The 21690-nt window shown below is 46.4% G+C and overlaps 1 protein-coding gene across 1 annotated transcript in view; it reads right to left on the reverse strand.

Moving 5' to 3' along the window:
* Positions 1-18202: 18202 nt before the first annotated feature.
* KAT2B (lysine acetyltransferase 2B) overlaps positions 18203-21690 on the reverse strand; it is a 62263-nt gene continuing 58775 nt past the window's right edge. Inside the window, exon 18 of the mRNA XM_074984481.1 lies at positions 18203-20620. Coding sequence (XP_074840582.1) covers positions 20427-20620 — 194 coding nt within the window. The 3' untranslated portion in view covers positions 18203-20426. The remainder of the gene's footprint in view (positions 20621-21690) is intronic.

A 21690-nucleotide genomic window follows, 5' to 3' on the forward strand; every position in this document is an offset into this window, starting at 1 on the left:
AAGCTGATGGGAGAACTTTTTCCTGTTGGCTTAAAGCAGGTATATTAAAAAGCTTAGAGATGAAGCTGCACTGCTGTAAACGCTACTGTAGCCTAACCCTAGCTCAGCGGTGACAAATTGTCAAAAGCGGGTAAAAACTTCTTGCATAGCTCCAGCTGTCCGCATTGTAAGTTCCCCGTGAAGTAGTTAGTGTATAGCAGAACCGTACAAGTTAAACCAAAAATATGGGAAAGGGTATGAGTAAGAGTATCCTGAACCAGTTGTCAGATGCTGTTTTTTCCAATATATTAAGTGACATCTACATAGTCAAAATAAGTCAGATAGTGGATATTAAAGTTGATTGGTAAAACATGATTTTTTTAAACCAAGCTGTATCACAGTTCAGCACAACTTTCACATATGGACTGAGCTGTAGTAGTCCACTTTGGCAGCTACCATTGGTTAATTTTGACTTGGGTATATTGGTGGGAACTAAAAGACAATTCTTTGTTTTAACATTTAAAAAAAAAAGCTGTAGAATGTGCAAAGTTTTCCCTCACTTTGCAGCTCCTAGATTACTTATTTTTTCCTGCAAAAGATGCTGATTTTCTTTTACCAAGGCTTTGTGCGCGCGCACACACAAAAACCTTAGCTGAAGAAACCCTTTCCTCTCTGCTCATTTCACTTTTTCAAAACTGCAAAGCTGCCAGTTAGCTGCCACTTTTTCCCAATACAGCTGTACTTGACAAGTTGCCATGATCCAGGCAGAGGATGGTCCTTTTCCTCATGAAATTCTGATAGAGATGAGGTATTCACTATATAGAAGTTTTTTATACCAAACCCACCAAGGATGATAGGACTGCTAGAACTTGAAGTTTTTATATTAAATAGGAACAGTAGAACACATTAAATAAATGACATCACCAAATATTGATATTTATTTTAGAACTATATCTACTGATTCTATCCTCAGGTATATTTTAAATATAGGAACAGCTCTTATAAATGTTCATTACTAGAGTAAGAAACCCAGATCTGCCCATACCTAGGATTTCCACTGTTTCTCAGTACTATTGTACGGAATTCAGAATGTTTTTAGCGCCTACGCATGGAGTTTTTGGTTTGTTTGTAAAAGGGACACCTTCAGTTGGAGAAGACAGACTTACCAACTAAGCTGCTTTTGGAGAGGCTTCTAGGTACAATGGACATTACAATTTATAGTCTAAGTTGCGTCTACAATGCACTGCCCTTCTGGAAGCGGCTTGGTAACAAGTGAGAGTGAAAATTCAAATGTTTGGGGAATAAGGGTTCTTCTGGAAGTGAGGTTTTCTTCCAAGGGAACCCTGTCTACACAGCTGTTTTTGCTTCTGGAAGCAAGATTGCATGACCATGCAAATGAGGTGGTAGATATGTAAATCCATGCCTTATTTGAATTTTTGCTCTTGCTTATTAGCATGTCCCTTGCGAAAGGGCAGTGCAGTGTGGATGCAGGCCTAGTGTCTTAGTGAGAAGTGGCCCAAATAATGAGGCATCGGTAATCTCCCCAGTATCTCCAACAAATCTCAACATAATCAGGATTTGCCATTGCTTCTGATTTTCCACAGAGAAGTCAGTCAGGAAAATAGTGGGCTAGGGATGGCTACTCCCTCAAATGGCCATCTCCATCCCAGCCTTTTCATCAAATCATCCAGTTCCAATAACTCCATGAAACAAAATCTGATACAAACAAATCTCTCCCCTTCTGGATAGAGGAGTGAGAACATTTCCTCAGAAAGATTTTTCAGGATTTGTCTTTATTTTACAGAAATGCGGGAGGGGGGAGGATATCAAAACCATTTTTTACCCTAAAAGTCTCAAAAAATTGTTGAAGACTACAAAACCCCACTGGAGGCCCTGGTCTCTTACTATGCCATCGCTCTGTTAGGCCTTCTTGACTTCAGCAGATTGAGCAGCCATGTTCTCTGTGCCACCTTAAACTTAGAATCATCAGGGCAAGAAATATTGATCATTGTTGCTGAATGCTCCTATTGGCCCCGATGGAGGTAACTGCAAGACTCAGATTGCTGAGAATTAACCTGACCACCTTCCTGGGCGACATCCTGATCAGAGCTCAATTGCAGTCAGCACACAGGGCCACACAGATGATGAATCTCCTCCAAGCTCAGCCTCATTTTGAGTGTTAATACATTTTTTTATATTACTCCTTTTGTTACGTGCTGGCATCATTCCATGGCCACAATCACACAACAGAAGGTTTCAGAGTAAAGGTGTAGGACTGATCCCTAGAACACATGGAAGATCAAGTATGGGCTCCAATAATGTTCAACTTACAACGGCTGTCATCCTATGACCGTGTCACAAGTGCGTGGCCTTTCAATCAAACATCAGCCTGAAGGGCAGCGGAGCTCAAAATAGCCTAGGTCCTTAGAAACAAAGAAAGAACAGTTACTTACCTCTGTAACTTGAGATGTGTTGCTCCTGTTCATTCTACTATGCGTGCATGGCCACATGCATGATTGTCAGAAGACTTACCCTAGCAGCATCCTTCAGGTCAGCTGTAGCAACCCTTGCAGCAACAGTCCCCTGCTGTTGCATATATACCCCTGCTGACCCACACCCAAATCAGTATCTTCTGGCCAGAAAGTTGGACAAATGGGAGGGAAAAGGGTCTGGACTGGACAGGAGCAACACGTCTCAAAAAACAAGAGTTACAGAGGTAAGTGACTTTTTTTTTCTTTCAAGGCTGTGTTTAGACTATCCCTAACTCAAAATAATTTACACACATCACCTGAGGCTGGCGCTACCAATGGAGGGAAGTGAAGAGCCTCAAATGAACTGTGAACACCCAGTCCAGGTGGTTCCTGGATGGAAGGAATGCTGATGCCGGCCACACCTGGTGTCATGGGCATGGCACAGTATATAAGAGGAGTCTGCTATGTACCCAAATAGTCTGTAGGTCCTGGATGAGGCAAGTCACGCCGTGAACGAAGACCATAGGAAGGGTGGCCATTGCCCTCAACAAGTTGAGCAAGGCCCTGTGAAAAGAGAAGTTACTCACCGTAGTAACGATGGTTCTTTGAGATGTGTCCCCGTGGGTGCTCCACGATAGGTGTCGGGCTCGCCCCGGCGCCGCAGATCAGAAACTTTCCAGCAGTTTCTGCCAGACTGCACACGTGCCGGCACGCACCGCCCCCCCACGCGCCCCCGGCCACGTGCGCGATCCGGTCCCCGCCAGTTCCTTGACCAACCGCCTTGGATGCTCCTGAAAAACACTAAACAGAGATCCGAAGCGGGGAGGATGGGCGGGTGGTGGAGCACCCACGGGGACACATCTCGAAGAACCATCGTTACTACGGTGAGTAACTTCTCTTTCTTCCTCGAGTGTCCCTGTGGGTGCTCCACGATAGGTGACTACCCAGCAGTAACCCAAGTAAGGAAGTGGGTAATCGGTTTATGTGCAGCTTGCCCCCGAAAGGACCGCTGTCGAGAGGCGGGTATCATCTTGGAATACCCAGTGTAGGGCATAATGCTTGGCGAAGGTGTCATAGGATGACCAGGTCGCCACTCTACAGATGTCTTTTAAGGCGATGCCCTTGAAAAAGGCTGTTGATGCCGCCACCGCCCTGGTGGAGTGAGCCCTAGGCAGGGCCCGTAAAGGAGTCTTTCGAAGTTCGTAGCACATTTTTATACAGGACACAATGTGCTTCGAGATTCTCTGTGAGGAGAGACCCTCTCCTTTTGACCTGGGAGCGAGAGAGACCAGGAGTCTGTCCATTTTCGGGAAGGACTTAGTTCTGTCTATGTAGAAGGCCAACGCCCTCCTCACGTCCAGGAGATGTAGGCGTGCCTCCTTGCTGGAGCTGTGAGGCTTCGGGTAAAACGAGGGTAAAACTATAGGTTCGTTAAGGTGGAACTCTGAAGAAACTTTCGGAACAAAGGCTGGGTGCAGCCGTAAGGTTACCACCTCCTTTGAGAAGACTGTGCAGGGCGGCGTTGCCATGACTGCTGCGAGCGCACTCACCCTGCGAGCTGACGCGATTGCAAGGAGGAAGGTCGTTTTTATCGTAAGGGGACGTAGGGGAACTGTGGCTAGGGGTTCAAAGGGTGGGCCCGCTAGCGCGCTGAGCACTAGGTCCAAGTTCCACAATGGTGGAAGCGGTTTCCAAGGGGGGGTACAGGTTTACCAGCCCCTTCAGGAACCTGGTAACAATAGGATGGGCAAACACCGTGGGCCCTTCCTCTTCATGCTGAAAAGCCGATATAGTGGCGAGGTGGACTTTCAGCGACGATAGGGAGAGCCCGCCTCTTTTGAGGTCCAGTAAGTATTATGGGTATAGGCACATCAAGGGGAGCTAATTGCTTGGCAGAACACCATGCAGTGAATCGAGTCCATTTCTACTTGTAAGTCTTCCTGGTGGTGGTCCTTCGGCTACTCTCCAGGACTTGTTGTACTCCCTCCGTACATGTACTCTCTAGTGAGCTGAGCCATGGATTAACCATGCTTGTAGGCGCAGGCCTTGAGGGTGTGGGTGCACTATGGACCCCTGGGCCTGCGTGAGCAGGTCCAGTGCCACCAGAATAGGAAGCGGTGGGCGGTCCGACATGCGCAGAAGCAAGGGGAACTATTGCTGTCGATCCCACGTTGGGACTACTAGGATCATGGGGGCTCTCTCCCTCCTGGCTTTCTGCAAGACCTTGTGGATGAGCACTGTGGGGGGAAACACGTAAAGCAGGGGGCCCTTCCACGAAATCGCAAATGCGTCCCCCAAGGACCCCCGCCCCAGTCCTGCCCTGGAGCAGTACTGGGGGCACTTCTTGTTGTGCTGGGTGGCAAACAGGTCTATCTGGGGAAACCCCCAGGTATGAAAGATCGGTCGTAGCAGATCGGAGCAGATCTGCCATTTGTGCGTGAGTGCAAAGCGCCTGCTCAGCTGGTCTGCCTTCACGTTGTGAGCTCCTGGTAAGTACGAGGCCTTCAACGTTATATTGTTGGCGATGCACCAGCTCCACAGCCGGACTGCTTCTGCACATAGGGCACAGGATCGAGCTCCTCCTTGTCGATTTATATAAAACATGGTGGAGGTATTGTCTGTATTGATCCCGACTACTTTGCCTTGTATGTGGTCTCGAAAGTGTTTGCAGGCGTTGAACACTGCTCTGAGCTCCAGTATATTTATATGCAGTGACTGTTCCGTAGGGGACCACAGTCCTTGCGTTACCTTGTCGCCGATGTGTGCTCCCCACCCTATGTGGAAAGTGTCGATAGTAAGAAAAATAGAGATTTGTGGTTGGTGAAAGGGTACCCCTGTTAGCATGTTCTTGGGTTTTACCCACCATTGCAGGGATCTGTGCACCTCTATCGTGGGCGACACCACCCTGTGGACAGTGTGGGACGCCGGCTTGTAGATGCTCGCCAGCCAATATTGCAGGCTGCGCACATGCAATCTGGCGTTCTGTACCACAAACGTTGCCGCTGCTATGTGGCCTAGCAGCTGCAAGCACGTTAAGACCGGCACCGTGGGGCTGTATGTAATGACTTGCACCAGGGAACCGATGGCGCGAAAGCGGGCGTCGGGTAGATAGACCCTTGCTGTAATAGAGTTTATACGTGCCCCTATGAACTCTATGTCTTGTGTGGGGTTGGTCTTTGACTATGCGAGGTTGATGACCAGGCCCAGCGAAGAAAACGTGTTTGCTGTTACGCATATCATGTGTAGTACCTCTGCCCTCGAGGCCCCTTTCAGTAGGCAGTCGTCCAGATATGGGAATATAAATACCCCCTGTCTGTGCAGGTAGGCTGACACCACTGCCAGGATTTTGGTAAAGACTCTGGGAGCCGAGGAGAGGCCGATCGGCAGGACCTTGTATTGGAAATGTTCTTTGCCGACCATAAAACGGAGAAAACGTCTGTGTGCCGGGTGGATCGTTATACGAAAATAAGCATCTTGTAAGTCGAGGGCTGCAAACCAATCTCCATTGTCCAGTGCCATGAGTATAGAGGCGACTGTGATCATCCAAAAACGTTGTTTGTGCAAGTACCTGTTGAGGCCTCGAAGATCTAAGATGGGCCTCCAGCCTCGTGTTTTCTTCTCTGTGAGGAAGTATCGTGAATAAAACCCTTTCCCCTGGAGTCGCTCCGGTACTCTTTCCACCGCCCCTATGAACATAAGATGGTCCACCTCCTGCTTGAGTTTTGCCTCGTGGGAAGCATCCCTGAGATGAGGCCTGGGCGGAGGTTTTGGTGGTGGGAGCGACTGGAAGGGGATCGCGTAACCCGTGGCTATGATCTCTAGTACCCATTTGTCTGTGGTGATCTTTTGCCATTGTGAGTGGAACGGTCGGAGGCGATGATGGAACATTAGTTGGGGATGGCATTGCGCGATGGTAGTAATGGTGCAGCCCTCGACCTGTCCGTCAAACTTGTTGCCTTTGGGCCTGCCCCGAGGATGCACGGCTCTGTTGGGAACGTTGCCTAGGAGTTCTATACTGTTGCTGCTGTTGATGTCGCCCTTGGTCATAGCCCCGTTGGTACTGAGCACGCTGAAGTTGGTACGGGTATCGCCTTTGTTGAGGGTAATACTTTTTCTTTCTGTACGGAGGGGTATAAATACCCAGGGTTCTGAGTGTACCTCTTGAGTCCTTACTGAAGTGAAGGACCGAATCAGTTGACTCCGCAAACAACTTCTGCGTGTTGAAGGGGAGATCAATAATTTTTGCCTGCAGATCCCTCGGGATACCCGATGTCTGCAGCCAGGATTCCCTGCGCATGACCACTGCCGTAGCCGTTGAGTGTGCCGCTGTGTCCGCTACATCCAGGGCGATCTGGACTCCCGTCCTCGAAGCTGCATAGCCCTCTTGCACAATGGCCTTCAGCACCGGCTTCTTATCTTCCGGAAGCGAATCCATGAGAGAAGTAAGCCTGGAGTAATTGTCGAAATTATGGTTCGCTAGATGTGCTGCATAATTTGCCATTCTCAACAGCAGGGTGGAGGAGGAGTATACTTTTCTGCCGAACAGCTCTAGCTTCTTGGCATCTCTGTCCGTACCCCCCGCTTTGTACTGGGAAGTCTTTGATCTCTGCTGAGACGATTCTACCACCAGTGAATTTGGTTGTGGGTGACTAAACAGGAACTCCATGCCCTTCGCCGGGACGAAGTATTTCTTATCTGCTCTCTTGTTTATAGGTGGAGTGGAAGCCGGGGTCTGCCATATGGTGGTGGCCGACTCCATGATTGCTTCGTCGAGCGGGATAGCGATTTTGGATGAGGCCGGAGGTCTCAGGTTTTTGAGGAGCTTGTGGTGCTTCTCCTGCACCTCTGCTGTTTGGATGCCTTGCGTGAAGGCCACCCTTTTAAACAACTCCTGAAACTGTTTGAGGTCGTCCGGGGGAGCAACATCCCCGGGAGCTGTAGCCTCGTCGGGGGAGAACAAGGAGGAACCACTAGGGTAAGCCTCCTTCGAACTCTCAGGGTCCTGCTGTCGGTGGTACACCCTCTCACTAGAGGCTTGAGAGGGAAAGTCTCGGGGTTCTAAAATCAACTCCCCCTGAGACAACTGTGTTTCCGTCCCCGTCCGTGAGTGCCCACGGGGATATTGGACGGTCAGGGGGGAACTGCCCCTGGGTGTATGCCTGTGGTGTCTATGCCCAGCATGGTAAGGGCGACCATGGCAGTACGGGCACGGCTCCTGGGATGGAGACCTGGACCACTCTCGAGGTGCATACCCCCTATGTCTGGGAGAGCGAGATCTTCTCGATGACTGAGACAATGGTGAAACTGGTTTGTGATAGTACTCCAGGGGGTCAAATCCCAGAAAAGGCAAAGGTGGCCCGAGCCATGGTGACGCCGGTTGGAGGAACGGAGAAGGAGGCTCTGGGTAGGCTGGGGGAGACCCATGTCTTCTGGTTGGTGTGCGCAGCATAAGGGGAGGGCTTGTTGAAAGCAGCCCTGCAGCCCTGTCTGGGGAAGGGCTGCGGTGCTGGGTTTTTGCTGCTGCCTTTCCCCTCCCCTGCGGGGCTGGCACCACCCCCTCCCGGGCCGGGGATCTCGGCCCTGCTGTCGGTGCCGCGCAGATAGCCTCCTCCGGTGCCTGCAGGCTGTGTGCCTGTTGGCTCTGCACCGTTGGCGCCGCGGGAATCTGTGCCGCCGGTTCCAGCACTTGCCTGGCCGCTGCTCTGAAGGCTGTGCGTGCTGGCTGTTTAGTAATCGGAGGCTCGGCCTCTGCCACGTGCGCTGCCGCGCTGCCGCTTGTTTGTGACTGTGGCTGTGGCTGCCGGCAGGGATCGGACTGGAGAGAGCTTGCTCTGTTTCTGCACCGAGGGGGTGAGGGACGCCGCCTTCCTTTTATGGAGCCCTGTGGGTCCCTCCGATTGAGGCCTCTCCGGCACATCTGGCTGGAGGGCCTTATCAAACAACAGCATTTTCAGGCGCATTTCTTTGTCCTTTCTGGCTCTGGCTGTGAGCTTTGCACAGAAGGAACACTTCTGGGTAACATGTGATTTCCCCCAGGCACCTAATGCATTGACTATGCCCATCGGAGGCCGGCATAGCTTCGCAGCAGGACTCACACTTTTTGAATCCTGAAGAGGACATCGCGGTGAGTCTTTTGAGCTGTTAATAGGGTACTTAGCACTGTCTCTCTGCCTGTTCCCCTCTCACGGACCCCAGCCTGCCGCGGCAGGAGGCCTACTGGCCTTCACGTCCCCGCGTTGTCTCCGCTCCTCCCTCTCTTTTACTAATCTTTCTACATATATTATTTTTATTTTTTTTTGCAAAAAAAGAAACCAACAATCTAACTAAAAACTCTAAGTACGCTGACTCTGGCCGCAGCCTGAGTGGATTCCATCTGCAGCTGATGGCAGTTAAGAAGGAACTGGCGGGGACCGGATCGCGCACGTGGTTGGGGGCGCACGGGGGGGGCGGTGCGTGCCGGCGCGTGCGCAGTCCGGCAGAAACTGCTGGAAAGTTTCCAATCTGTGGCACCGGGGCGAGCCCAACACCTATCATGGAGCACCCACGGGGACACTCGAGGAAGAAAGACAGTTACTTGTTCTGTAACTAATGTTCTTTGAGATGTGTTGCTCATGTCCATTTCAAGTTGGGTTGCCATGGGCATATGCCTAGTCACTTGAAGCCTTTTGCTCTAGCCAGTAGCCATAGGGTCACTGCAGCACCCTCTGAAGTGGTGCCTATATGGCGACCAATATATGCACTGCCCGACACCCCTTCGCTCAGTTCCTTTTTGCCAGCTACTCTGGCAGTGGGGAAAGCAGGAGGGTTTTGGAATGGATATGAGCAACACATCTCAAAACAACTAACTAGTAGGCATCCTTCAGTCTGCATAGACTATGGATCGCGCCCTTTAAAGTTTCAATTGAGGACTTCATTTACAGCGTCTGTTGTGACTATGAAGACCCACATGAGAGTGACAGTCCTTGCTGCATCTCTTGCAGATGTAGTGAGTGTCTGGCAAGTCCTTATCGTGCTTTTTGTGCGCTCGCTTCTCCTCTGCTAGCTGTCTGATCTTCATCTCGCCCTTCTGAAGGCCCTTGTGTAACCCCTGCCTCCATCTGCTGTGGTCATCTGCTCGTTCTTCCCAGTTGTCCAGATCGATGTCTACCTCTCTGAGGTCTCTCTTGCAGACATCTTTGTAGCGCAACTGGGGGCGTCCGGGAGGTCTTTTGCCAGAGGCTAGCTCACCATACAGGATGTCTTTTGGAATCCTTCCATCATTCATCCTGTGGACGTGGCCAACCCAGCGGAGTCAACGCTGCTTGAGGAGGGTGTGCATGGTTGGGATTCCAGCTTTCTCGAGGACGGCGGTGTTGGTCACTCTGTCCTTCCATGACATTCCAAGGATGCGCCTGAGGCAGCGCAAGTGGAAGACGTTCAGCCTCTTTTCCTGGTGGGCATACAGGGTCCAAGTCTCGCTGCCATAAAGGAGGGTGCTGAGGATGCAGGCATCTCAAACAACACCAGTTACAGAACAGGTAACTGTCTTTTCTTCAAGTGATTGCTCATGTCCATTCCAAGTTGGGTGAATACAAGCCAATGCCCAGGAGGTGGGGTTGGAGCCCCAGATGGATTGCAGGACAGCCCTGCCACAGCAGCATCTTCCCATGTGTGCTGCATCAGAGTAATGTGCTGTAAACGTCTGAATAGAGGACCAGGTGGCTGCCCTACAGATGTCCTGAATGGGCACCTGTGCTAAATACGCCATAGACTATGCCTGCACTCTTGTGCAGGGTGCCCCAACTGGCAGGGGAGGAACCCCCACAAGCTTGTAACGCTCCTTGATGCACGTTGCTATCCTGGAGGAAGTCCGCTGGGAGAAGACTGGAAGGCCCTTCATCCTACCAGCAACTGCCACAAATAGTTGCTGCATTCTTCTAAAGGGCCTCGTCCTATCCATATAAGAACATAAGAATGGCCATACTGGGTCAGACCAAAGGTCCATCCAGCCCAGTATCCCGTCTGCCGACAGTGGCCAATGCCAGGTGCCCCAGAGAAGGAGAACAGAAGACAATGATCAAGTGATTTATCTCCTGCCATCCATCTCCTGCCCTTGTACTGAAGGCTAGGGCACCATACTTTACCCCTGGCTAATAGCCATTTATGGACGTAACCTGCAAAAATTTATCAAGCTCTTTTTTTAAACCCTAATAGAGTCCTGGCCTTCACAGCCTCCTCCGGCAAGGAGTTCCACAGGTTGACTGTGCACTGTGTGAAGAAAAATTTCCTTTTATTAGTTTTGAACCTACTACCCGTCAATTTCATTTGGTGTCCCCTAGTTCTTGTATTATGGGAAAAGGTAAATAATTTTTCTATGTTCACTTTCTCCACACCATTCATGATTTTATATACCTCTATCATATCACCCCTCAATCGCCTCTTTTCCAGACTGAAAAGTCCCAGTCTCTCTAGCCTCTCCCCATATAGAAAGCCAGCACCCTTCTAACATCCAAGGTATGTAAACATTGCTCTGTCAAGGAGGCATGGGTATTGGGTAAAATACCAGCAGGGAAATGTCTTGGTTAACATGAAATGTGGAGACCACCTTAGATAAAAACGCAGGGTGAGGTCTCAGCCTAACCTTGTGAAACACTGTGTACAAGGGGTCCACTGAAAGTGCTCTCAACTCAGATACCCTCCTGCTGGAGGTGATTGCCACAAAAATGTTGTTTTGTAACTCAAACAGCAGGGAGCAGGTAGCCAAGGGTTCAAAGGGGGCCCCCATAAGCCTGGCTCATACCAAATTGAGATCCCATGTGAGCAGTGGTGCCCGAACCCTTGGGTTTGATTCTTTCTAAACCTTTAAGAAACCTTTTGACTACGGGGTCTGAGAACACAGAAGATGTTCCACGACCCAGGTAAAAGGCTGAGGTAGAAGTTAAGTGCACCCTAACCGAGGAGAGGGATAAGCTCTCCTGTACCAGACCCCTTAGGTAATCTAAAACCAACAAGATGGGGGCCTGCGAGGGAGGTAGCCCTCTGTGAGACACCCATACCAAAAACCTCTTCCACTTAGCCAAATAAGTCACCCTCGTGGAGGGTTTTCTACTATTTAACAATACTTCCTTTATGGGATCCGAACAGGCCAGCTCTGGGTCCCTCAGCCATGGAGCATCCATGCTGTGAGGTGCAATGACTGGAGACTGGGATGTTGCAGCGTCCCTTCTTCCAGCATCAACAAGTCTGGCCGGATCAGCAACATCATTGACTTGTGGATCGACAGATGCAGGAGAGTCAAGTACCAATGCTAATGGGCCCATGCTGGTGCCACCAAGACGATCAATGCCCCTCTGAGCAAATCTTGAAAAGGACACCATGAACTAGCAGAATCAGAGGAAACGCATACATCAGCCTGCCTGACCAGGGGACACTGAAGATGTCTGACCAGGACCATGTGCTCTGACTGCAGTAGGAGCAAAACGTCCTGCATTTCGCATTGAGGTAGGAGGCGAACAGGTCCACCTGGGGATACCCCCACTTCCGGAAAATAGAATAAATTACCTCTGGGTGGAGAGCCCACTTGTGATCCGTAAAGGACCTGCTGAGTTGGTCCACCAGTGAATTGTGCACACCTGGCAGGTAAAGGGCCTGCAACATGATGTTGTACTGTACGCAGAAATCCCAGAGCATCACGGCCTCATGACACAGGGGAGAGGACCCTGTTTGTTGACATGGTACATTGCTGTCATGTTGTCTGTACTGACTGACATGCCATGTCCTGACAGATTGGCCTTGAAAGTCACACATGCTAGTCTGATGGCCCTGAGCTCCCTCACATTTATGTGGAGCCAAAGACACACTCCAAAGAGCCTGAGTTTGTAGCTGACCCAGATGTGCTCCCCATCCCTGGTCCGAAGCATCCATTACTAGGGAAAGTTAGAGCTGCTAAGGAGACTCCTGTGAGAACAACTGCCTCATCTAACCACCAGTGCAGGGTTGACAAAGTCTGTGTTGGCACTGTGACCATCAAGTCTAAACTGTCTTACAGGGCGATACACTAATGACAGTCATAGCTGTCGAGGGCACATCCTTAATGTGGTGTGCTGTACCATGAAGGTGCACGTTGCCATGTGACCGAGCAAATGCAGGCAGCACCTGGCCATCATTGTGAGAACTGCCAGGATGTCTCGGATGATGGCCCCAAACCTGAGACACTAGAATTTGCCTAAGGGTCAGTGCCTTGGGGATCGCCACTGGGGCCTTTTCAGTGCACTGAGTAGGCAAACCTCCCTCTCTGCATGTTTCTTCCTCTTTGGCACTGGAGAGTTCAAGCAGTGCTGAGAAGTGGACAAGGTGCCATGCACCAGGGAACAGTGCTGATGTCCCCAATACTTGTCGAGATGTGGCACCAAGACCTCCCACACCAAGACCAGTGCACTGAGCACCAAGGGAGTCAAGACCGTGCCTTGCAGCTGTGGTTGGAATGCTGACTCCATGAGAAGGAGCTTAAGCCTCTGGTCTCTCTCCCTCTTAGCTCTAGGCGTAAACCTCTAGCAAACTGAGCACCTATCTGAGAGACGTAGGGTTTCCATACAAAAAAGAGGACACCCCTGGAAGGGAGTGTATCTGTATCCATATCTGCCAACTCATGTTGTATTAATCGGTTATAGTATATACAGTGCATAACCGATTAATACAATGTGAGTTGGTAGATACGGATACAGACACATTTCCTCTCAGGAAGGTCAAATATGGTAACCCCAAGAGATGGCTTTCTCTCAAACACTTCAGGCATGCTGGGTTGGGTCACCTCTAGGCATGCGTTTCCTGCATTTTGAACAAGGTTTCAAGCCTTGGGGTCATCATGTGCCTTGAGAGCACTAAAAAAAGTGAAGGTGAAGACCCCCCGACTGTTTAACAAACTACCAAATGGAGAACAAGCAAGTAATCTACCCTACAAAAAAGCTGAACTTGGTGGTGGTGGGAAGACTGGTACTTGTGAAGCAAGACCCAAGTGCCTATGCCCATCATTGTAGAGAGGAGCTGAGTGGGGGCATGGGTCGACAGGTATATATGGGGCACCATGGAGATGCCACCACAGGGGGCGCTACAGCAGATATGATGGGTGCCGCTAGGCAAAAGTCTTCAATGATCATGCACACGAGCACACACACATATTGGAATGCACAGGAGCAAGCTCTTGAAGAAGAAAAGGCTTAGAGCATAAACCTCTCAGAGATGAGAGAGTTCAGGCTAGGCTTGCAAAGGTTCCAGCCCACCTCAAGGAGCAACCAGCTGGAGGTTCAAGCAGACAAAGGCAAGGGGACCTAGAAGTCCAACAGCACATGCAGAAGCAACGGAGATAATGATGGGGGGCAGAACAGTTACTCCTTTCCCCACTAAGCAATCCCAGCAAAGTAGAACTGAGCCCAAAGCAGATTGGCTTGGCAGAAGCTGGCTCAACAACTTAGAGTGGCGCTTCAACAAGGTTCTCAATCTCTTTGTTCAGAGATTCGGTCTCCCTTCAACTGACGTATTCAGGAGTTGTATGAATGTCAATAGGCTAAAATACTTTCATGAGGGCAGCAGGCTCCAGCAGCATGGTGGTAGGTACCTTACTACAACAGTTGGCCTCCTTTGCAAGTTGCCCCAGTTTCCAATATGGGAGAAGATGGTACAGAAAACAAAAATGAGGACAAGTGACAGTGGTACTGATAGTTAATGCTTCATGCACCAAGCAGATTTTCTCACAGAAGAGAGAGTTCACACTGGCACCTCTCTGAATATAGGACATCCCTTCACCAGATCCTCTTCACCAGGACTCAGACTGGCTTGAACTAACCCGAGCGTTGAGAGAGAGCCACTAATGACTAGAAGGCCTTAATCTATCCTCCCTTGTCATTAAGACATTTTTTGTATATCTTCCTAGACTCAAGCAGTGCACTCCCTCTGTCTGGTCCAAACTCAAACAACTGGTGCAATGAGCACTGTGAAAACCCCAGTTATCTAGCAATTCCAACCTTTCTGAACTTTCTCCAAGGTGGCATAGACAGATGTCTTCATCCAAGTACCATTACTTGTTTGGTGTCTGCTGCTAGCATGGAATTGCAGGAGGCTCTGACCCCCTGGCAGACAACCCATATGCAGCTAGATTCCTTCAAGCATTCTAATTAGCTACATAAGCAATCAGACCATTCTTCCCCAAAGAGAACTGCACACAAGTATTGAAGGCTCTGACAAGTCCTTTCTTTGAGCCTCTGACTACAGTGTTGGCTTATTTATCCATTAAGACTTGTTTTGTAGAAGCTTTTATGTCCACCAAACAAGTGTGTGAGCTAGCAGCCTTCTCCAGGCCAGTGCCTTACTGCATGTCCCATGAAGACATGGTGGTGCTCAGCACACCAGAACCCTTCTTCCTAGGACAAATTCCTCTTTCCACAGTTCAAGAAGATATAAGCTGTGTCTACACCTGAATTCCTCTTTTGAAAGAGGCATGCAAATGAAGGAAATTGAAAATGTAAATGAGGCACTGATTTACATATCTGGTGCCTCATTTGCCTATTCTTTTGAAAATGCTCCTTTTGAAAGAAAAAAAGCAGAGTAGATGGGGCTCTTTTGAAAATAAACCCCATCTTCGAAAGAACCCTTCTTTCTGAAACAAAACAGGAAGAAGGATTTTTCAAAGATGGGGTTTACTTTCAAAAGAGCCCCATCTATGCCACTTTTTTTCTTTTGAAAGGAGAATATGCAAATGAGGCACCAGATATGTAAACCAGTGCCTCATTTACATTTGCAATTTCCTTCATTTGCATGCCTCTTTTGAAAGAGAAATGCAAGTGTAGATGCAGCTTATAAATTTTATTATCCAGCACCCATGAGGAACTGGGGGTGCTGGACAATCAAATATGCCAGATATTGGAGTGGGACCAGCAGCCTCACTCCACTGGCTCTGCAGCCACCAGCCCCAGCTGGGCAGCCAGCAGCAGAGCTGATGCCAGCTACTTGAGTGTACCTGTTATCTGAATGCCGGATAACACGGCTTTCACAGTACTTCCTACATTCTGTCCAAAACCATAACATCCAAAGGAAAAGAACTCTTTAGAGGTCAGAACAGTATTGAACATCAATCTCAAGTGTACAGAATCCACAAGATCTGGCTCCTTATCATAACCTTCCACCTGAAATGCCAGGCAATAAGAATTTCAAGTTCTCTGTTGCTAGGTGGATTAAGCTGTGTATTGTGGAAGGCTACAGATCATTAGAGGCTCGTGTCCCAGACGGTATCAAGGAATGTTCCAGGAGAGCCTTAGCAGCCTCATAGGTGGAACGAGCAAGTGTCCTCCCCCATTTGAAATTTGCAAAGTTGTTGCTTGGTCGATAGCTAACTTCTGTAAGCAGAAGATGGACCTTCTATCTTCTGCAGGAAAGTGCTCCCAGTGCTGGCCCACAGATGAGGGAGCTCAGGAAAAAAGGGGAGTGTTTGTTTCTTGACAAACTTTTGCTTCATAACTACATCTCTTCATTGCTTTCTATTAACAAACACCCAGAATTAAGAGAGATGCTGGGATGCAGAATGGAAAAAAAATTCTTATTTTTTGCCCGCTAGCAGTGTCTCCCACAATTCTACCATCCCTGTTTGCTTTGTGAATCAGTAATCAGATATTGAATGACATCATATACTAGAACTGGAGTGATCCTTGAGAGGTCATGAAGTCCAGTTCCCTGCACTCATAGCAAGACCAAGCACCAGCTAGACCATCCCTGATGGGTGTTTGTCTAACCAGCTCTTAAAAATCTCCAATGATGAGGATTCCAGAACTTTTATACAATTTATTGCAGCACTTAACCATTCTGACAGGAAGTTTTTCATAATGTAGGCCTGTATGCAGTGGGTGGGAATGCACTCCTCCAATGGGACACCCTACCCCTTCCCCACTCCACCCTTGCCCTTGACCCCCTTCCGGACCAGCCTGGCTGGGTGCAATGGGTGGGTGTTCAGGTCAAGCTGCGGGGAGTTGTGCAGAGGGGGATGTTGGGGCTTTCCAGAGGGAGGTCCAGTCTGAGAAGAGGTATGGGGTGGGACGTTCAGGCTGAGCAGGGGTGAAGTGGGGGGTCCTTGGGCCAAATGGGTGGTAGGGGGAGCTCTTTAGGCCTAGCAGAGGGTGGGGTGGAAGGTGAAGCTAGGGTTGGCTTGAGAGGGTTGGGGGCAGGGCCAGGTGGAGAGCTGAGGGTGGGGGGAGAAGGGCAAGGCCCGCTGTGTGGGGTGGTCCACATGTACAAAAATATCACCACTCCACCCTCAGGCATTCCTGCACACAGGCCTGTAATGTTCAAACTGTACCTCCCTTGCTGCAGTTTAAGCCCATTGCTTCTTGTCCTGTCCTCAGAGGTTAAGGAGAATACTTTTTTCTCCTTGTAACAAAGCTTTTCAGTACTTGAAAACTGTTATGTTCCCTCTTTTCCAGACTAAACCAACCCAAGTCTTTCACTCCTCCCTCGTAGATCACATTTTCTAGACCTTTAAAATAATTTTTGTTGCTCTTCTCTGGACCTTTTCCAATTTTTCCACATCTTTCCTGAAATGTGGCACCCAGAACTGGACACAGTACTCAAATTGAGGTCTAATCAGTGTGGAGCAGAGTGGAAGAATTACTTCTTATATGTTGCTTACAACATTGCTGTTAGTACTGCCTTGCCTTTTTTTGCAGCTGTGGCACACAGTCGACCACAAGCGAAATGAGTCAACTATAAACCCCAGATTCCTTTCCGCAGTATTTTTCCCTAGGTAGTTATGTGACTGTCTTCCTTGATCTATCGTATATAATTATTTTGTCATCTGTGGAGTACTTGTTAACAATATTATATACATTTTACAGCTTGGGAATAATTCATCTGGCTAGGACCAAGAAGGAGTGTGCCAGGCCAAAACTCTGTCTTAGTGAGCTGCAGAGAGGGGAAAGCACCACAGATGTCCAGAGGTGAGGGAGATGTTGCTAGAAGAAAAGAAAATATGTGTAAGAAGTTTTCAGTTCTTATGTAGGGAGCAAGCAGGATTCAGTGCCAGCAGGAGTCTGAACCGGACCCTGTCCTTTGCTCTGCCACATCATTTCCAAAATTACCCAGATGATTGGCTAGGTTGATCTGAAAGGCACCTGCTTGCACACTGGCTAAGCTACTAAGTGCCTTGTAGATGTTTGGGTTTGGGTTGGCGCCTGAGCTCTGGGACACCAGCCTGAATGTCTACACCACAATTAAACAGCCCCTTAGCTGAGCTCTGAATCTAAGTCAGTTGGCATGGGCCAGCTGTGTGTTTTTAACTGCAGTTCAGACATAATGTAAGGGCCAACAGAACAACAACTTACATACAGTGCCATACGAAATGTCACACAGGCAAAGCTAATTAGTTCCAGCTCTTAACTGTGTGATCCTTTCCCTCTCACACTCACACACAAGTTGTGCCTGTGTTTATCTAGGACTGGCTAAGGAAAGTTACTCAGTATTTGCAGCTTCCACAGAGCACAGTGGGATTGTAACTATATCTCAAGCTGCTGCATCAGAAGTGATGCCTGACTGGATGAGCATTAAAATCCAAGCTGGTACTCTGGCACCTTCACAAGGGAATGAACTGCACACATCAAAAGCCAGGAGCTAATGACGACAGCAAATGGCTCCGGGTAGGCAAAAAAACTCACAAACCATACAAGAGCAGATACTCATGTAAAAATAATATTGACTGTCAACTTTACTAAACTGCTGAAGCCAATAAAAAATTATTCAAACCATTCCAAACACTTTTAGCATTAATGTTTCCGCCTGACATGAATATACTGCATTTGTTTTCATTATTATTCATGAAGATGGCCTAACTCTGCTGACTTTTCACTCCAAAAGAATTCATTGGCCTGCAGTATAAAACTGAAAACAGCTACCCACACAGCAACTGGTAGACAACTGAATTGCAGAGCTGGGTCTTGGCATTCATCTAGCTTGAAGAAGTGGGTCTTACCCACGAAAGCTCATTACACAATAAACAAAATCCTTTGTCTTTAAGGCACTACAGGACTGCTTGTTTTTGTGGGTCCTTCAATTCTCTGTTCAATACAAGAAAATATAAACTGCTTCAGTGTATTTTTTAAACATGAGAACTAATAGAATATTGTCTTGCAGCAGTCATCTACTGAAATAATAGACCAAAAATAGGTTCATGTATAATATATATAATTTAAAACTATTCTGTACCAGTACAATATATTAAATTTTACAAATGTAAAATTTATCAGCTGTTAAAGCAATTGCAAAACCACATATCCTACTGTAGCTTTATTGCACAAGATCTATGAAAATATTAATTTTTAAATTAGAAAAGAAATTCTTTCAATATAGAAGAGACAATCTGATTTAAAGACAGTAAGAAAATGTACTTAGAAAATAACAAACTTTCACAGGATACCAAGCTCAGCAGGTGTATCTGCAGGCCCAGTTTACAATATAATTTATAGTCAGTACTGGATGCTTTAACATAATTCTAGTATTGTACCTTTATAGTTACAAATCTAAATGTAATTCAGACTGGTTTCATATATTAAGCATTGAGGCAATTCTAATGTTAACATTTTGAATACCTTTAGTACCACAATAACTACTTCCAACTAATTTCTGGCATCTATTGTTGAATAGAATTGTGATTTAACACTGCACAGGTAATTTGCAAGAATATGTTTTATCACAACTCAGTTATTTTCAACCTGATAACTACTACACTTTACCAGTGTAACATCTGCACATATAAAAACACCAGGTTAGAGCTCAAGCTTCTGAAAACCAGTTTACAAATTTCAATTACAAAATGAATGTCAAGTGACAGTTTCTTTTTTGGCCTGTATTAATCTCTATTAGGAAGGCCAGTGTACCTTCTACATGTAGTGTCAGCTGTAGTACACAGAAGTGCTTGACTTGCTACCTAGTGATATATTAACATGAGCTATATAACTTTTTAAATATACTCCTGGGTCTAAATATTATAATAAAATATTTACAGTAAAACTTGGTAGAAAATCCAGTTTACCACATAGGCAAATATATAAACTAGAGGCTGCCATAGGTAACATTTTGGTATGTACTTAAGCAGCAGTCTTCATGATCTGTGTTGGGAACTCCATACTATGTATCAATTAAAAGACCAGGAAATGGGATGGTTCACTGAAGTACATCAACAACATATCTCTACTAAATTAATTAAATATACGACTATAATATATGACTATGATAGCTTTTGAATTATTTTGGGAACTTATGTCCTGCATAAGTAAAGTCATTATAATAATTTTTAAATAGTGGTTATGAAATTACTAGTTATTTTCAGATAGATGTTTATAAAAAACAAAATCCATAGAAAAGTTTGCATCTACATAGGATTTTTTTCTTTCCAGAACATGTCACTCTTCTCCTAAAGCATCTGAACTAGCTGTTTCTTTTAAAAAATAATATATGTACATTTATAGAAAAGGACTCTACAATGAAATGTAGAGACAAAACATTTCAGTGCCTCTAATTGTAATTTTCCCTTAATGGTTTATTTATATTGGAAAAAATAAAACTTCAAATAGATACTGCATTATATAAGCTAAAACATTCATTGTATGGGAATTTCTGATTCCAAATCCCCAAACGTGCAAATTTTCACGTGAAAGTTTTAGGGATATATAATAAAAAGCCTATTCGTGACCATACTGCAAATATGTATGCAAAAGAACTTTTACAGTAATGTTAAATATATTATAAAGCTTCATTTTAATAAAATAAACATTTTCTGTAACTTCAGTATAATACATGTTTGCAAAACTAAAAGGGCTTTTAAAAGTGCTAGTTAAAATACACAGAGGGCTTTTTTTTTTTTTTTTTTTTTTTGAACATACGGGTATTAAGTCCCAAATCTACATGAACGTGAATAGCATACTGTGCCTACAAGTTAGGCACACTGGTTGAAAGAAACAACAGTTACTTGTCAATTAATCCAGCTTCTTTAATTTTTGTGTAGAAGAACTTCTCCAATATATTGGCACATTTGTAGTATTCACTCTCAGGGGGGTTATACTCTCTGCAATTTGTGAAGACCCGCTGCAAATCTGCCATGAATAATTTCTTAGATACATAGTACCTGTTCTTGAGTCGTTCACTCATGGTTTTCAGATCTGTACAGGAAAAAAAATATTAGCAATCTGTGTCCTGGAATATTACAGATACATACAGTGCTTGAAATGCACAATCTTTGCCATGAGATCGTTTAATAAAAAATAATAATTCTTAATTAATTAATTTTATTCACTTAGGGCTTGATCCTGTTCTCACCTAAGTCCATAGCACAAGTGAATAGTAGGGCAGGATCAAGCCATGGGTTACATTAGAATCTTTTCCATTAACAATGAATGCAATTCTTCAGCACCTCCAATGTTTCAATTTAGAAGTTAAAGCCTACTTGCTGCTCTCCTGATATTCATTTGTTGCTGTAAGGCCCTGATCCTATAAGGCGCTGAGTCTCCTCAGCCTCAGAGGCTGATCTCACCACCTTGAAGGATGAGGCCCTACCATATGAGAATAAAAAGTTCAAATGGTCATATAATACCTAGTATCTGCATTAACGAAAATAGCATCAGGTTAAATCAACATATGTCTTTTAGTTTGAATACAGCAAAGAATGCACATCTCTATTATATATGTTAAGTTAAAAGTGCAGAACAGTAATGTATGAAGCACAGAATTAATAAGTAACACTATTTCATATTTTAAAGAAGAGGAAAATCAAGTAAAATATACAGAGGTTTTTTTAAATAATTATTTTTCAGCAATCCAAGCAGGTATATTTTACTGTTGGCTGTTGAGCAGTTTTGAAATGAAGTGACAAAAGTCCTCCATTATTTTTGCTCACAAAACACATCAATGAATTCAGCACACATCTATTCCTTAAAATCTACACCTTACACCTGGTTCTATACTAGGTCTTATTAAAACCTTGTTTCTATTTTGGAGGTGTAGTTCTGGATATAAAAATCCTGAGATGGTTACATGCTTGCTATGTGCATGGTCATAACCATATAGCGAGAATGCTTTGCCAGTTCACAGCTATATCACAGCACACTGAAACCCAGGCTCTAGAAACAGGAAGGAAAATGACTAACATTTTAATAAAATTTCTAATCAGTGCTCCAGTTGAGTGGATATACTGACACATTTACTGTAAAACCATGAGATCCCTAAAGAAGTA

Source organism: Carettochelys insculpta, chromosome 2 (assembly GCF_033958435.1).
Source record: "Carettochelys insculpta isolate YL-2023 chromosome 2, ASM3395843v1, whole genome shotgun sequence".
Classification (NCBI taxonomy): domain Eukaryota; kingdom Metazoa; phylum Chordata; order Testudines; family Carettochelyidae; genus Carettochelys; species Carettochelys insculpta.